General features: G+C 40.6%; 2 protein-coding genes across 4 annotated transcripts in view; one reads left to right on the top strand and one right to left on the bottom strand.

Annotated features, from left to right (window-relative positions):
• The window catches only part of lhfpl5b (LHFPL tetraspan subfamily member 5b), a 4013-nt gene extending 2171 nt beyond the window's left edge, over positions 1–1842 (top strand). The window contains exons 2-3 of the mRNA XM_031286443.2: positions 863–1102; positions 1696–1842. Of these exons, the coding sequence (XP_031142303.1) occupies positions 863–1102; positions 1696–1706 (251 nt within the window). The 3' untranslated portion in view covers positions 1707–1842. The remainder of the gene's footprint in view (positions 1–862; positions 1103–1695) is intronic.
• Positions 1843–1911: 69 nt separating this feature from the next.
• srpk1a (SRSF protein kinase 1a) lies at positions 1912–17711 on the bottom strand. 3 transcript variants are annotated; one of them, XM_031286442.2, is made up of 16 exons: positions 17598–17711; positions 16895–16949; positions 13545–13672; positions 11348–11456; positions 11103–11190; positions 9924–10011; positions 9313–9419; positions 8677–8842; positions 8568–8593; positions 8213–8438; positions 7706–8059; positions 7396–7496; positions 6679–6786; positions 6443–6512; positions 5223–5315; positions 1912–3286 (listed from the first exon to the last, which is right to left on the bottom strand). In XM_031286442.2, exons 1-16 carry the CDS (start codon positions 17608–17610, stop codon positions 3102–3104), a joined length of 1917 nt encoding a protein of 638 aa, XP_031142302.1. In that variant the 5' UTR covers positions 17611–17711; the 3' UTR covers positions 1912–3101. The 3 variants fall into 3 exon arrangements, with proteins under 3 accessions (XP_031142302.1, XP_035864051.1, XP_035864052.1); XM_036008158.1 differs by lacking the exon at positions 5223–5315 and adding an exon at positions 3631–3723; XM_036008159.1 differs by having other exon boundaries at positions 7733–8059.
• Between the last annotated feature and the right edge of the window lie 717 nt (positions 17712–18428).

Below are 18428 nucleotides of genomic sequence, written 5' to 3'. Positions count from 1 at the left end.
GTCAGGTCCTTCCATAGGTTCACCAGATAAATCTGAGAGGTCATGAGATGATTAGTCTCGCATTGCCAGACCTTTCTCCACAGCGCTACGGAGAAAGGTCTGGCCCTTCCACATACCATTCCTGGATAGGAGAAAAACGTGCTCTGGTTTCAATGAAGAAAAATCCTCACATTTAAGAAGCTGGAAACATTAACATTTTTTACATGAAAAATGACTGAAACGATCAAAATAGACCATCAATCAACTAGTTGATTAATCAGCTGATTAGGCCTATATATTGGTTGGTAATTTAATTTATTTATAAACTCTTTATATGTTTTATGTGCAAAACTCTTACTTTTTAGAGTAACTACTAGTAACTGAAGCTGTCAGATAATGTATTGGAGTAAAAAGTACAATATTTCCCTCTGAAATGTAGAAGAGTAGAATTAGAAAGTGGCATTAAAGAAAAGACTCAGGTAAAGTACAAGGACCTGAGTAAATGTACTTAGTTACTCCACCACTATATTTGACTTGCCAATTCCTTGAAATGCATACTTGATCTGCAAAATTCAGATTTTAATCTAACTTTGTACAGTAACTATAGCAAAAGCCCAGAGGACACTTGACCAGATGAAGAGCATTCAACATTTAAGAACACACATAACCGTACATCATGCAAACAGCCCCACTGAGCATCCTTTGCTGCTGCACCATAAATACATGAAACCTTTGGCACTTTATGGGACTACATCACACCTTATCCTGCACTGGGGGCTCAGAAGAAACTTTCTTGTAATTATTTATTTATTTAAGTAAGAGCACACAAGGGTTAATTATTGCAATAAGGCTCCACTATTTCAGTGTCTTTCTTCCCCCACAGCTGCGTTGATGGTGATGGGTTGCATGATCTACCCGGACGGCTGGGACTCTCCAGAGGTGAAAAGGATGTGTGGTCAGAAGACAGATAAGTACAGCCTGGGGAACTGTACGGTGCGCTGGGCCTACATCCTGGCCATCATCAGCATCCTGGACGCCCTCCTCCTGGCACTTTTGTCCTTCACCCTCGGCAACCGGCAGGACAAACTGCTGCCAGATGACTTTGAGGTGGAGGGAGGAGCAGGTAATGCAAAGAGATGAAGGATGTGGGTATGGACCAAAGCAGAGAGGTAGCCATCTCTGCTCTTGAGCTTGGTTTGGGGAGTCTGAATGCTGGTTGTAGGATTTTCCACAGCAGACATTTTGACTTGTCATAAAAGGAAAAGCACAGGTGTCTGTTCCCAGTAAAGCTGTGTGTGACAGTGAGTCAGCGTCCACAACACCAGGACCCTGAAAGTGAAGCAGCTAAATGGAATCCAGCCATCACCTATGCTTTTCCTACTTTGACATAAGTTTACTCTTTCCTTTTCACTTTTTGCTTTGCTGCTTGCACTTTTGGAGATAATCTAATTATACATATAAAAATGCCCACTCTGAATGTTCAGAGTGGGCTACAGTTCTACAGTTTAATCTTTAATGGTTTAATTAAAGAATTAAGAGTGGGCACAAATAAAACTGTAGAACTGAAGGATGATTTGAGGATGTTCCAAAAATACCTACTGTATCATATTTGATACACATTTTCAACATAAAAAAGGAATGTGAGTTGCATCCCAACACACCCAGTGCTTTAAATCCATTAAAGGTATCTATAAGAGCGTTTTCCCTCTTTTACAGAAAACCCCTGATGAACATGGAGCTTCGGGACCAGTGTGATGCAGATGCAATGAACAAGCATCCTGAAATGTGATATAGTTTTGGTCAAACTGCTCACCTGATTTTTGGTTAATTGAAATGCAGCAGTTCTTTACTGCTTTACAATCCTGGCAAGAACTGCAGTTTCAAATCTGTACTTGATGCCAAACACCTAATAAAGGAGATCGACACAATGACTTTGTATTGCATGAACATCTGTTTTTATTGTATGGTGTTGTACAGTTTTGTAAATCGACAACTTACACAAAGTCTATGTTCTTAAATCTGACACTGATGTAAATTTTGTTTTTACCTAGGCTCAATAGATACTTTACTTTGATATGATCAATTTGGGACACCATTGCATAACATCAGATCTCACCAGTTCTATGGTAAAAACAGTGACATTATTGAACAGGTGGCAATACATACAACTGAGCTCGAACACATCTTCCATACGCTTTATTAAAACACAGCTATCCAGCTAAATAATCTTAGCGAAGATATAAGATTTGTTAAAAACTGTACATAACTGTAATATACATAAAGGCAAACTCTTTGGTACAGATATATACAGTTTATTTTCACTTTTTTTCTCCTTTAAATTGGGCTTCTTAACATGTGGTCTTGCTGAAACCTTTAAAACACTATATTCCTGAATTGTTATAGTTGTATGAGAATACCAGACTCCCACGAGAATGAAAGATCTCATTTATTATAATTAACTAACCACACTAAGTACCAGGTGACAACGGATTTGTTATGGGTAAATAATATGACCTAAATTATCAGACCGTGGATGTCTCAGTAAGAAATTGCTGTGAACATTACCAGAGTCAGTGTAAATATCAGCCCAGTGTGCAACTTCCTAAGCCTACTTTACAAATACAAAATATACCTTACATGTGTAATATAAGATAAAATAAATCATTAAAAAAAAACACAGCACTAATGAAAATGCACAAGAGAAGAAGTGATAGCGAATCCTTCTAAAAGGGAACAAAATGACCAAGAAAGGCTACATATCCTTAATTTGTTTGGGTTTTAGTGCAGGAGTGTAACAAATAAGGAAGAGTCACTAGAAGTACAAGAACAGGTTTGCTTAGTTTGGTGGGTGAATGGAGCACAGCAGGTTCGAGCCAACATGACCACAAAGTAATGTAATCCATTGGATTCCTAACGTCATCACACTGAGAGAAAAACCAACAAATACAAAGCAAACATACACAGAAGCATTAGTTCAATAAGAAGAACACTAAAAAACAAAAACAAGGAAACAAAAAAAAGAGAAATAAATATTCATCTGATATGCCCAAACTGGAAAGTGATCTGTTGCAGTCTCTGGAGAGAGTGGGAAGGAAGGGAGGTGCAATGGTTGATAGTCTCCACTAGAGGGTGAGCCATGGGTGACGCAAGCACTCTGCGGCTGTGGCTCTTTTCTCTGGGACCAGCTCCAGCATGGGAAGCAGGAAGTCAGCAAAGCACTCGGCTTCTTCACGGGGCCACTCGTACTTGTCAATCAGAACCTCCAGCAGGCCCCATGGCTTCAGCTTGGTGATGTGTTTCAAATCACCTACAGACAATCAGACAGTGCTACATCAGAGAGCCATGCGGGAATTCAGCACAACAATTTCCCCTGTGTAAATTCACTTCAACAAGGTAGTTAAGTCTATGAAAACATATTCAAATATAAAGATGGCATACATTACATTTCTTACTTTATTTACTCTCACTGTATTTTCAAAACAGGCATTGCTTTTTAAATAGTAATATCTAATATTGGAAATGTTTTAATAATACATGTTTAAGTGAACAAAACATTTTAATTTCACATTACACAACAGAGGAGTGAAAATACTATAAGCAGCTCTTGGGCAGAAAACCTTCTCTAATCTTGACACTGATGCTTTGTTTTACCTTTCTTGGTGAAAAAATCCTTGGAATATTTGCCAGTCATTATGAGTTTGCGTGGGACACTCCCCAGCAGCTCAATGATCAGCGCTATATGGTCTACATGGCAGATGACAGCAAGAGGAGAGGAACAAGACAGACAAGACAAGCAACAGATTGGTCAGACAGTGTCCCGGACACAGGCCCGCTCTGGGTGGGTGGGTGGGCGGAGGGCTGAGGAAAAGAGAGGTCAGGCTGACGGCCCACACACACACACAGATGGGCCAGATTGTTGCAGAGGTTGGGGTGCACAGACCTACAGTTAGAAATCAGGTTATCAAACATGGCCACCAGACGCATGAGCTGTAAGGTTCTTAAACTTTTTCCAGCTCTGTGTCAAGAATCAACTGCAGTCATTTAGAAACTGGATTGGAAACTAGCACAATTCCCATATTGCCTATGACAAATGTATACAACTAGGGTTCGAAACTTCAGTTCTTTCACAGTGTAGTTGACCTTTTGGATATAAAAAGGTCCTCACTTAAAGGCATACTATGTAACATTTCCCTCTTCGGTCCCCCTACAGGTTGTCTTATTGGAACGGGCTGTAGTTCCATTTTATCCTATTAGACATGTGTGTGTAATGTTGGCATAGTTAGGAATTGGCAATTAGGAAGTGAAGTTATGACCAAAAATGTGTTTTGTATGGTCACCGTGACCTTGACCTTTGACCTCCAAAATCGAATCAGTTCATCCTTGAGTCCATGTGCACGTTTGTGCCAATTTGAAGAAATTCCCTCCAGAGGCTCCTGCGATATCATGTTTACAAGAATGGGACAAATGGACAACCCAAAAACATAATGCCTCCGGCCACAGGCGGGCGTCGCTGGCGCAGAGACATAATAAAATAGATAAATCACTGCACTAAATCATTACAAAGGGGACCTTATCAAGACTGTTCTTTAGTGAAGGCAACAGGGAGGTTTTCCAAGCATAGAGATTCGGATTCAGGTTCAAGCTCTCAAACAGGCATCTGTCCTGCAGTAGTGCTCTTGGACATGACTGACTGCCTGACAGAGGCGCCATCTGGAGCACAAAGGTTCTCAAACTATTTTCCGGCCAGGGACCCTTATCTTATAGATGAATTAGTTTTCTAAGATTCTTTCATAATTTTTTAAAGTGTTGTAAATGCTTTCACTTGTTGATGCTACGTTCTAAACATTTTATATTCTGAAACTCATATCATGTACACTTCAGGACTGTAATAGAGAGAAATCCTTCAACACTGCAAGTTAAATGCCTTTGACTACCCCATGGAGGAAAAAGTCATGAGAACTCCCCCTACAAGAATCAATACAGTATCAAGTATCCAGCCATGGCTACAATTGATTAGGAACTGAGTGTACCTCTGCCAGGCAATCTTTGGCAGAACTACTGACACTTCAATGTCTGATGACCACTGTTCAAACATACATTTATAGGTCTGTATTCATTATTTTGCCCACTGGCCTGCACACACCAACAACTTTGGTCGATCTGAATGTGCTGACAGAAACCTTCCCCCTTCGCCTCCCATCCACCGTTTTCCAGAGCGAGCCACAGACAGAGGGGTAGCATACCTCTCTTGGTGAAGTATTCCTGTGAGTATTTCCCACTCAGAGCATAGTGGCGAGGGATTTTACCGAGCAACTCAATCATGAGAGCAAGATGGTCTGGAAATGAGGCACATCAGAGGAGGAGAGATTGAAAGTCAGAGGGTAACAGTTTGGAAAGGGAAGGAGATGGAAAATGGGAGAGGGGGTAGGAGAGAGATGGCAAACATGTCATGTGGAACAATGTATTAGGAACAATGGATGATGACAGCCTCATATGACAAGAAGCACAAGTATGAGAAACCTATATTATTTTTTTCATATCAAAAGCTACAAACATTTGAACCCATGTAGGCCATTTACTTTCATATCAGAAAACAAACCAATATTGAATCAAACTGAAAATAAGACTTAAAGCACAGCCATCAAAAACACACACACTAAAACTTGTCAGCAGATTCTGATACAGGATGAGTGATTAGTAAAAGAAACACAACAGAGCAAGCTGTGGAAGAATAAAAGCCTCATGAGTTCATGTACTGCAGGTGAAAAAGCAGATTCACAGCTGCGGCATGTGCCAATAAACTGAAGGTTGACTCTTAGCACATACCTGACATGCCAGAGCAGAATCAAGTCAGTACAGAAATCTCAAGCTAAGCAGCAAGCCAACATTAGCATAACGGAAGCATAAGGATGAGAACAATGAGAAAGAGATGAAGAATAGATGAGCAAGGAAATGAGAGATGGCCCCGTCTCCAGTGCAGCAAAAGTGTGGTTTGAAGTGTTAAGAGAGGAAATAAACACAGGAATGGTGGTACTCCTCATCACATGACTCACATCTAGATTTCTTCTAAATAGGAGACCTTTTGAAATCACTGTAATGGAGTACCTCATTTACTGTAAATGTTAACACTGTGGAAACTTAAGAAAAGTTCACTGCAACATATGCAAACTGCACAATAACTTGGAGTGAAGGTCACAACTTGTCATGCCTACTGTGAAACTCTTAGATGTGTGGATATTTTTAAATAACTCATAATGGCAATGCAACACCAATGAGGCGCAATTTCGCAAGAAAAACATCACAAGGCTTTTCACAGTAGCAATAACTGTTAAACGTTATCTGCAATGCTAAATGACTTACCAGTGAAGCATACATTTCAAAAATTCTATTAAATATATCATTTAGGACTAATGGTGTGCAGTTATAACTGGAGAAAATGAGGAAAATGAAGTCCCAGCAATACCTTCATCCCTGGAATAATCTTCCCCAGAATGTGGTTCAAATAAGTAGTCCCCTGTGGCGAGCTCAAAGGCCTGAGGAGACAACACAATCATCATAAACACAGGAAAGATGCTGTATGAAAGGATATATTTACTCCCTCACATCACCTGCTACACTCTCATAACACTTCAAGATACAAGATTTTTTTCTAAGGTTTGATATAGTGCAATAGTTTATCGTCAGTACAATCTCTCTCACCATGCAGGCTGTGCTCCATACATCGGCCGGTGTGCTGTATCCAGCACCAATGAGCACCTCTAAGGACCTGTACTGTCGTGTCTGGATGTCTTCTGTAAAGTGCTTGTGCTGAGAGGAAGAGACAGAAAGAAAAGAAGCAAATCCTAAAAAAGGGTTCCAAAATATGTAAGAGTGGCAGCCAACAACTGTATCCAACTTCATCTCCCATTTAATTTCAAATGAAACAAAAAAAGATTAAAGCTTTAGTGCATAACTTTTTTATATTAATGAACGTCCGTTACATTCAAGCCATTGCCAAATGAGTTGCTACAAAGCCAATTAAGACGTTTAGCTCCACACAACTCTCTCTGTATTTCTCAGTATGGCTATGTTCAGAAACTGGTGTCACCCGGCGACTTTCGTGCGCAGAAAATCGAGCAAAGATAATTACCTCTTCTGAAGAGTCCACGTTTTTTTAATCCACCGTGTCCTGCTTGGTCACAAACAACTGTGTGGAGGAGGGGTGGGGGTGGTGCGCGATCACGGAAGGCTTGTATCATGTGGACGCGCTGACATTTTTGTTGTCATTACTTAGAATTCCTCATGGGGGAGACAGAAACTACGCACTATAGCTTTAAAGTATTTCTATTTTGGTAGCTAGATGACACTGCATGTGTCCCAAGCTGGAGGCTTCATCCCTAATCAGGAAATCCCTCAGGTCATTAGCAGGCTACTCACCACCCAGCAGGCATTTCCCAAGTCTGCAATCTTGACCTTGATCTTGTCTGAATTGAGTGGCTCAAGGGGGTTAACTAGCAGGGATCCTGCTGTTAGCTTGCCTATATCAGAGCAGAGAGAGAGAGAGAGAGAGAGAGACACAAAGAGACAAGAATGGACAAAAAATCTAATAAAAGAAGAGCCTAACGATCAATATTTCAAAGTTCACACGGCTGAGCCTTTATTAAACTTCCAAAGCAGCCCAGCCAGAACAAACAGCTATCAAAAACCTCTTTGCAGTTAGCAGATGTACTCATTTTGCCTAACTGACCGTCCAGGCTTTCGGGCCAGTCCTCACCATCCTCCTGCTCCAGCTCTCCCTCCTCCAGCCCAGCAGGAAGATGTGTCTCAGTTACTCCACTGCTGTAAGCACCCCTGCCTTCAGTCTCAGTGTCCAGCTCCTTGAGATCTGCAGAGTCCACACCGTTGCAGATGAGGTGAACAGGGGACTCCTCGTGTTGCCCCTCCTGACTGGCACATTTCACTGTGTGTTCTGCGTTGCCATTGTGTTGGTCCTCGTCCCTCCACTGGGACTGCCTCTGGTCCGCCTCCACATGGCCATTACAGTTAACCTCCAACAGCCCCTCTGGTCCCACCCTCATGAGATCTGCATTCACACTGCTCTCTGAAAGTATCAGGAAAAGACAGACAATATTTATTTTTTTCCAAATGACTCATACCAAGGATTTTTATAACTGTCACAACCTTGACGGAACTTTAACCAACAGCAATACAAATTTAAGAAGCACACATTACTCCTGTGATGTTGGCTTCTTACCCTCTGTTCCCTCATTTTCTAGCTCCAGAATAGACACCTGTCTGAGAGGAGCACAGGCCCGTCCCTTTGGAGACTGTGGGTCCTCATCTTCATCCTCTTCATCCTCTCGTGTCTCGGTGGTCTTTTCCATCTCCTCCAGGTCCAGGATGCACTTTTCCAGCAGCTCAGCCTGCCGCTTCTGCTTCTTTTTTAACTTCTTCTTTTTGTTCTTGGACATTTTTACTGTCTGTCAGAGATGAACATAAGAAACAAAATAGCTCTCATAGATAGTTGCATATTTGTGGGATAAATGTGTCTATACTAAAAAATGTGGGAGGCTGATGTCCTATGCAAAAAGTAAATAAAAGGGTTGTACCTGTTTTGGAGCAGGCGCTGTGCTTACTGAAAAGAGAAAATCAGATTAGTACAAACTGTTACCAAATGGAGCTCATGAATGTACATATGAATAAGTGTTTGTCTCATACTTGCTGAACCAGAGGGAGGAGGCGCACCAGCCCTCTGCCACTCTGTGGCTTCAGCTGCAAGTTTCCGGACATAAGGCTCATCAACACTCATCAGGATATTCTCTGGCTTGATGTCTGTGTGGATGATCTGACACTTTGTGTGCAGGTAGTCCAGGCCTTGGAGTACCTGGACAATTAATAATTAGAGAACGGTTGACTGATTGCAAAAGTTTAACTTTATCTTTGAACTGAAACACTTTTTAAATATTTCAATATCTTTTTATTATTTCCTAAACTTTCTCTATGACTCTTTTGGTTTTCAATACAGTTAAAATATAAGAAATAAAAAGCTGATAAACATGTGCCTCATAGGAACACAAGTCTTGGCAAACAAATGTAAATAAAGATTTATGCTATGTCAATTATCAAAGCATAAATAAAGAGCAATACATAGTGGCAATGTATCAATATTGCCATCAGTTACTTGTTTCATTATGACAAAAACTACTTGGCTGAAAAAAATATTTAAAAAGTAAAATGCTGCGCCCCGACAGGTTAACTGACCCTGGAGGCTACCTGGCTCTTATAAATGAGTGGAAGCTTCATCAGGAGTCACCAGCATACAAAAAAGGTGTGACACTGTGTGTCTAATGTTACCTGTCTAATGATGCTCTTCACACACGAAAGGGGCAGCCCTTGGTAATTGGACTTTATTATCCACTTTAATAAGTGATGCCCCAACACCTCAAACACCATGCAGACATCTGAAGATCACAGCAGTTAAGATAATACAAGTAAAGCCAAACTGAAAACCCATTAGAAGAAAACAGTTTACCAAACACATTGAGGCCCTGTGGTCAATCACCTACATGAGGATTATTAGCATTATTTATACTGAAAAAAGAAAATAGGTCATAGGAGTGCAAAACACTACGGTGTTGTTAGGGAGTGTCATATTACAGCTACAGCTCTCCCTATGGCATTCAGAGGATCTTACTCAGCCAAAGTGTTGTGGTAGGTGGACCTCTGTTTGGGACACACAAGGTTCCATTGAGTAATCCCATCTCCTGTTCACAAACTTTGTTCCTTGCATACTGCTTTCACAACTAAATTTGACACCAGGGGAAAGAATGATCCTCTCCTTGTCAAAGTATTTATCTAACAATTAACAGGCTTTAATCGTTCCAGTAGGAAGCAATTAAACAGATCACATCTGAATCATAAAAAAATACCAGGAAGCATTAACAATATCTGGCTGTAAAAGATACGGGTTCCATTGATACCAGAGATCTTGAAGTCGTCTAACATCTGGACCACCATCTCACGGTTGGGATCAGTGGGATCTGAGTTTCTAACCTGGGAACCAAAAAAAAAAAAAAACAGACCAGCACAATCCAAACAATCAGGATTTACACTTACTAATGTTAGACTGGACAAATACAGGATTGGCATGCATGTCTCTTTATCTGTCATCATGTTATACTGCTTCAACTTACATGCCTAACATGCTGAATGTTCATGTTACACAGTACTGTATGTGAAGTCACACATAATGTAAAGTAGAGATGCACCGATAGGCTGGCCGGTGACCGGAATTGGCCGGTTTTCACGTGCTCGGCCATGACCGGCGACCTGCAGGTCAGTCTGACATATGCCGATTTCATGCCGGTCAATGCTACAATTAACTGACAACATAAGTTATACGAGTTACAGTTCTCAAGGACGCACGCACACACGGACACGACAGCACAGTCTCTTTTTCCTTTCTCTCAACTTTTCTGCCGTGTGTCGCGCATACCCGCTCGCAGTGTGAAGCGCGTGTCCACGCTATTCTCGCACATGTAGGGAACCTCGTGAATTAACCTGCAACATGTCAGCTGTTTGGAAATTCTTCAGCGTGTGTGCAGAAGATAACAAGTTTGCAATATGCAACACCTGCAAGGAAAACGTAGGGCATGGAGAGATGACACCAAAAACCAAAATCACATTTTTTTTGTTGGATATTGGATGTGAAAAGAAGGAAATGGTTCTAACGTTGCACTTTAGATGTGTGTGAATTTCCCACAGCAGGAGTAATTTATATAGTTCTATTTTATAGTGATCCATTATCTGTTCAAAAAATGTTCTATGTTCTATGCAAAATGTTCTATTAAAGAAAAGATAGAAAATAAATATTTGTGTGTGCTGTAAAGTGGTTAGAAAAAATGAAATCGGAATCGGCTGGCCTAACTCAAAGAAAATCGGAATCGGCCTAGAAAGTTGTAATTGGTGCATCTCTAATGTAAAGTCTGTAATGGTTTTCACTGAAAGAAATATCCTGTTGTTATGATCATGAACTGTGTTGAATGTGTCTGCGTTGATGTAATTAGTACATAATTGTGTACATTGACTGTGCTTCCTGATTTCAACTCATAAAACTTCTGTGTGCAATTAACTCATCTACTCACAGATCTGAGAAGTTTGATCTCATCCACTGCTGTCTCCGTGTAGTGCTCCGCACTCTTTACCACCTTCATTGCAACAAACCTCTTCACCCTGCAACCACAGAGCAAGTAACGTTCGCTAACAGGAAGCACCGTACAAGGTCCTACCACAACAGTCTCAGAGTCAGCTGCTACTGAATCTGTATCCAACTTCAGGCCTCAAAATCAAAATAGTGCAGTAAGAATATGCAGTAAACTTTTTCTCGTACTGGATGTCCCAGGCGAGCCACACCGTGGAGAAGTGTCCCCAGCCCAGTTTCCGGATTACATGGTATTTTCCGTTGTAAAGGTCTCCTACTTTCACATGGTGGTAGCCACCTAAAAGAGAAAAATGCACATTGCCTAGACAGTTCAAACTAGGGCTGGGGGATATGGCAAAAAAATGTGATCATGATATATTTCCCATTTTGATCGATATTTATCACAATATAATGTTTTTTTTGCTGATAGTGCCCATTCGAAGTGCATGCTGACCGAAGCCTATATTCTGAGGTGTAATTACACCTTAGAATATATTATTAGAATATATACACCTTAGAATATATTCTAAGGTGTAATTACACCTTAGAATATAAGTGTAATTACACCTTAGAATATAGTTTATTAACGTATCAAATAAGAAAAACATGACTTACAATATTCAGCACAATGTTTTTGTTGAGGACTCACATTACACATTCACATTATGAGATGCCCCACTGGTCAACAGAGCAGTACTGCCCTCTACTTGCAAAAGAAAATTAAGAGTAGCCCTCTTTTCCTCATACACAGTCATCTTACAATTAATTTTCATTTTTTTGCGTCTGCAAAATGAACTGCAAACTAAGTGAGTAGTCAATTTTGTAAACAACCTAAAACTACTTAGAAGCAACATATTAAATGTAAACTCCTGCCAAGAAAGCATCACAAATGTTTGTAGAGCTAGCACTAAACCAAAGTAAACAAGTGCATGTGGAAACAAGTGTATTTCGCTATACAATAACAAATAGTGCTCGTTATGTTTTTGGTCTTTTTAAAATGTTTTTCATATGGGGCAATGGCCGCAAACGACGACACGATTGATTGTTGTTTTGGTACAGCAGCTACAGCACAGCTAATGCTAGCGCTGTTAAAAGCCAAGGGGGTAAGCCTCTCCTCGGAACGCGAACCTCCTATGGCGCCACATTGATGCTACCAAGCCATCACCCCCCGTTAGCATTCCATTGACTGCCATTCATTTTGACGTCACTTTGACAGCGAATAACTTTACATCTGAAGCGTTTAAAGACTATTTGTCCATTGTTTATTTCTAAAGAAACACGACAATGTATAAAAGGCTCCATTACCTTGTAGCTCACGTTATGGCTCCGTAGCAGACGTTTTTGTAAAAATAGGCTAACGACTGTGTCATAACCACGCGACTTACTGTCGCATAACAGAGGAATTACCATATAGTACAGGAGAAGCTCACAGGCAGTTTTGACATTAGCTGTTTAATTACTAATGTCAACTAGCATTTTAGTTAGCAATAATTAGCCTGTGCCTATCTTATCTCCTTACAAATACCTACGCTCTCCGTCTCTGTAAGATTGGGAATGATTGAGATTTCTCTTGGCACAGCTACCAGAAGACTTACAACTTTCAGACAGGTTGCTCATGTCACATTTACGTCGTCCCTCTCAGTTGGAGGCTGCGCAGTAACGCTCGGCGCTCACCGGAAAAGTGCTTCTAATATCCTTCACTGGTCTCCGTCCAGAGCAACGCGATCTGTTGGTCCAGTTTATATACTGTCTATGTTAAAAGCAGACAAACTAACTAACAGTACTACTTTTAACTTGCAGGCTGTGTGTGCAGACTCGAGCCAGCATGAGCCCGCATTTTCATACTCCCGGTGTGGTCGCTGAATGGTACCTGTTTAGGTGATGGAAAAGATTTGTGAAATCTGAACCATTTTCACACAACTGACGTTGTGTAAACCTTTTTATCAATAATGTCTTCAGCTTGAAAGGATAGCATGAGTTCACGTTCATATCCACCATCACTTTTGTTGAACTCAGCTCCACTTACACTCATTTCTTCTCCCTTTTCCAACTTCACCTTCTTCTCCATACCTAAACCTGAACCAACCCTTATCCCTAATCATAACTATGTATGGGGGCGCTACACATTTTAACACTATTCGACAGAGGAACACACTTCGATACAACACCGGCAACAAACGCTCACAACAGGAAGTGGGCATGCCAAAAAAGCCAGACTGTGGCAGTTGTGTAATTGGGTAAATACGCCGAAAGCTTATTATCGTTATCGACCAGAATTTTATCATGATCCCGTTTTTGAGATTGGTTTATCGGTTTAATCAAATGTTTAAATCTGGTTATTCATAAGAACTGGGTAGGTAAACATTCTGAATAAGACGGGACTCGCCTTTGCAGTAGTCGTTGGGGTCCTCCTGCTCCTCATCATCAGAGCCGAGGATCTCCTCAGGTTCCTCGGGTTCCTGAGGCGAGGCTTCTTGCTGGGGATGCTGTCGAGCTCTGGGATTGACTGGCTGCCTGATGGACAAACACATGCACATAACACATCATAGACGTTATTAGCCTGCCTAATGCATTGCAGGTTACTGTTCCAAAAACAAAACAATAGAGCAGCAGTCAGCATTCATCTTACATGGCCAGACACCAGACCTTTAAACCTCTGACAGGGTGTGAATTTGAATCATGTCACCAGGTATTTATTAAGTTGTGGGCTTTAGTGTAACTGCCTTAAAGTTTTGTTGGTTTGACAGTATCTGTCCTGGTTTAACCAATTGAATTGATCTACACTTTTAATTTAAATTCATGTAAAAGGAGAGCGAGGGATGTCCAGAGCTAATCTGCAAGATTGGTGTAATTTTATTTGACCTCTGTATCTGCTAGAGACAAATATTCACAAACAAATAAACAGCAGCTTGGACATTGACAGAGACTGTAAGCGAGCAAAGACACCTTGAGTTATAAAAACATTTGAACTGCTGCTGATGATTGAAAACTGCATTTGAACTTCTATATTCAAAGTCCTCCTGTTTGCATTCAAGGCCATCCAGAACCTCGCGCCCCATATTTGTCTGATCTCCTCCAGCGTCCCACTCCCTCCCGCTCCCTCAGATCCTCTTCCTCCATACACCTGTCTGTCCCCTCCGCCCGTCTCACCACCATGGGGAGCAGAGCATTCAGCCGCTCTGCTCCCCGTCTCTGGAATTCATTACCACCCCAACTTAGAAACATCGATTCATTCCCCCATTTCAAATTGCAACTCAAAACACATCTGTTTAAAACTGCCTATTCCACTTAATGTCAATTGCTCTGCCTCTTTCTGTTGTTATTGTTGTTGTATTCCTATTTTTTTGCTGTTTTTATATGTCTTATGTATCCCCGTACGGTGTCCTTGAGTGCCGAGAAAGGCGCCTTTAAATAAAATTTATTATTATTATTTCTTGTTCATGCTGGGGATGAATGATTTTTGCCACAACAGATCGACACTGACCCTCCCCCTTCCACAGATATCCCACACACAAAATATAGGAGACAATGGAAGAAATCGGTTCTGCAGGCTATATTTTCTTAATGCACAGCCATGCAGCTGTCGCGCACGCCTGAATAAGAATTGCCTTACTAAACTTAACTCAGTCCTATTTTAGGTTAAAGAGATATTTCACCGATTTAAATCCAGCTCTGTGTCATGTCATCATGTGTTTACACATCTTGTGTTTAGATGACGGTGTTTGGCTTCCCACCGTGGCATGTGCACAGAGCTCCTGTGGATATCCTGGAGATCCACCGGATGACGCAAAACACTGGATCTCAGCAGACCTCCGCTCCTCCGTGTACTGGTGCCATGAAGGAAAGCCAAACACTGTTTATCTGCACACATTGCCCACACAAAGATGACATAGAGCTGGTTTAAAATTGTCCCTTTAAGTCTGTGCTGTGTTTAGGAAAATATAAAACATTGTTGAATCACGACTTCAGTACTCTGTATTGGTAGATATTGTATAACAAATTAGGATCAGGGTAAAAAAACTGCAGCTGCATTTAAAAGAAGACAAAATGTCACCACCTTTGACTCTTTTCCTGCTTCCAATGTTAGCTACATGATTGCTGGATATACCAAACTAACTTTTCTTCACTTTCCTGGAGCATGAGCGGATAGCTGAAAGGAATATGTTGACTGTTGTGTAGAATAAGGTTGGAAAAAAAAAGATGCTGTGGTTTATTGGCATTTCTTTAAACCAATTACAATCGTCTTGGGCGGCGATAAGCGCCGGACGGAGCAACGGTGCCTCTGCAAAATAGCCTCGGGAAGGAACATGTTTTGGTGGAACATGTGTACGTTCAAAAGTTGTTTTAGTCGTGCAACAGAAAACTCTGATTGGACAGATAGTCTAGCTAGCTGTCTGAATTTACCCTGCAGAGACCTGAGAAAAGGTTAACCATAGTCCTCATAAATCGACCCGGAGTTTGAAATGCCAACACAAACAAAGCGGAAGGTGACGGACATCCTGCCGAAATGAGGGACAACCGGCAGAAATTCTGGCAGCACCTTAAAAATCCCGGAAATGAAACGTCGTCAATAAAGACTACTGATATAGTGCCCAGCATGCAAGCATGACTGTGGCATGCAACAGTACCATTTTTAAGTTATATTTAGCTTCTTAGTATCATATGATTCTTCTGCCTTATGGAAATGCCTGTTTCAGCCATGAAGATAACACTGTCAGGAGGTGAGTATCTGCAATAGTGTTGTTTTCAGTGTAACATCATGCTTCAGTGGGCTGATGTAGGCTTCTTCATTCTCTAGTTTTAAATATAGCACAGGCTGTTATGTAACAGTCCAGAGGATGCCACAGATGGCATGATTAGTAAATTGTTAAGTATACCAAAATAATCAGTATTGGAGATCAACGCTTAAATAGTATATTTTAAGTTTATTCATTCATAAACTATTTTTATAGTAGGACATAGCCTTGGGTGATTTTATTATAGGCACTGCATACTGGATAATTTACAACTTATATCTTATAAAAATAACTGTCCAAATGAACTATGCTAATGCCCTTACTTGAACCCCATGCAAAAATGGAAACATTTGGAAACCAACCTAGAGTGCTCAACCTCTGGATTCTTTTGAGATAATGTTAATCAGTCTTACACTTCTTTATCTTTGGATCATGCACATACCAAAATAAAATGCAAGCATGCAGTCAAGGACCTTGGGTGAGTTTCACATCTAAATGGCTGGACCATGTACAGACTAGGGCTGAATATAACAATATTACTTGTGATAAATAAACAGATATTAACGTGTTCTCAGTTCTGCTGCTTTCAGTATTCTGCTAAAATATAACAAATTGCTTATTGAATTTAAAACAAATGAAAGGAAATAATGTCTAACATTATTTTATTGAACAAATTGAACATTGAATTGAATATAAAAGGCAGTACTAAAAAATAATGACAGCTACATTATGAAGTGAGTTTTCTACTCATATTTTCTTTCAACTAACACAAAGTCTGAGTTTTTTTCGCAATATGTCGCAGCCTGCAATGTGTTTATTGCCCAGTTGATATTGCTATGACGATACAAAATCGATATATTGTGCAGCCCTAGACAGACACAGTACATGTGTCAAACTGAAACAATCACCACTGACTGAACTGACAAAATGCATGCTTGAAGGTGTCATGTACACAACGAAGAGACGACAAATCTTAAATGGGGGTTTAAAAAAAACTCACTTTTTGCTGGTCTTCTTTGCTTTTCCCCTCTTCTTCCTCGCCTGGAGTGCAAGAACTGTCAAAAGAAACCAGTGACCAATTATCTTGCCATTGTCTGGTTGCCGTTTGTTGTCTACTTAACACTCAAGACACAAAAGGATGGACACTGTCTGAGGTAGAGGATATAACTACCTTCTCACCTAAAGCTCATAAACCTGGTCATTATGCATTGTATTATGTCAGATTTACAACTACCAATATCCAAATAACAATTGCGGTGCATCTGTCGGTCTGCCAGTCACCCGGTTTGATACTGGAAGCCATCTAACGTTAAATTACATCACTAAGCTACCCAAATACCTAACGTTAGGTAACTGTAACGATAGTGTGAGTGACATTAAGTAATTCGACTCTCACAATAACCTCTGGTTAATGTTGATACTGTTTTAGGTTGTGTGTAAAACGGACAGACCTAGAAAGCTAAACGCAGCCACATAATCCTGACATGTCCCATAGAAGCTAAAGCTAATGTCTAGAGAGCTAGCGTAGCTCGCTTCAGCTCAACAGTGCGTGACAGACGCGTTCAATTAAACCACCCTCTGGATGTATGCAGCTCGGCTACACTTTACATTTGTGACCTTGAAGGAACATCAACTGCAGTGTCAACACACATACGGGCTAGCATTACTCATACAGTGTACGGCGTGTCGGTGTAAAGATTTACCTTTTCTTTCCATGTTGGCTGGATTCGTAGCTTAGCCGTTAGCTACACCACCACCAGTGATCGAATGTTCCACGCATGCGCACTGGTTCGTTTAGCTTAAGGGGGGAGCCATAGAGCTTCCCCAGTGATGCCTCCACCTGAACACCAAACGATTTTTAAAAAAATGATTTCTACTACATTGAAGCTGCAGGGTAGGCAACACTTACAGTGAACAGTCTGTTATAAATAATTATTTAATGTGGTAGTACTGATGGGATTGCCAAGTATTTATTTCTTATTTACTTTTACTGCACGATAATGGCTACAGTATGTTGACCTAAAGTGTGAAGTTATAGTGTTTGATGTACCTGATGGAGGGTGAGGTGATGCAATGGTTTGTGCCACATAACACAAATTAACAACTAGAAGAACTACTAAGTAGTACTTAGAACTAAGTATCTATGGCCTGTGTTAAATTTTAATATTCACAGCCAATAAAGAGCTAACAATGCAATTCAAAATTCTTTCTTTTACACTGGTATCAAGGCATGGAATAGTTTGCCTACTGCTACAAAACTCCTATCATCACGAGGGATTTTTAAAAGACAGGTCAAGCAGCTTTTATGGAACAAGGTGAATATTTATTGATAAATTGGATAGTTTTTACAGCATTTTTGTTTCTTAATTTATTTTGTGTTATGTGATGTCTCCCCCCCCCCCCCCTCCTAATACTGTATGTTGTTGTAGTATGATTTTGTCTGCTTCTTGTCTATTGTTTCCTGTGTGTAACACTAAGGACCGTGCTGGAAATAAGTATTTTACTTTAGCATGTCATCCTTTGGATTACTGTTT

The sequence above is a fragment of the Sander lucioperca genome, chromosome 12 (assembly GCF_008315115.2).
Source record: "Sander lucioperca isolate FBNREF2018 chromosome 12, SLUC_FBN_1.2, whole genome shotgun sequence".
In the NCBI taxonomy this organism is placed as follows: Eukaryota; Metazoa; Chordata; class Actinopteri; order Perciformes; family Percidae; genus Sander; species Sander lucioperca.
The sequence above is the reverse complement of the archived record's forward strand: the minus strand, read 5'-3'. Positions and strand labels throughout refer to the sequence as shown.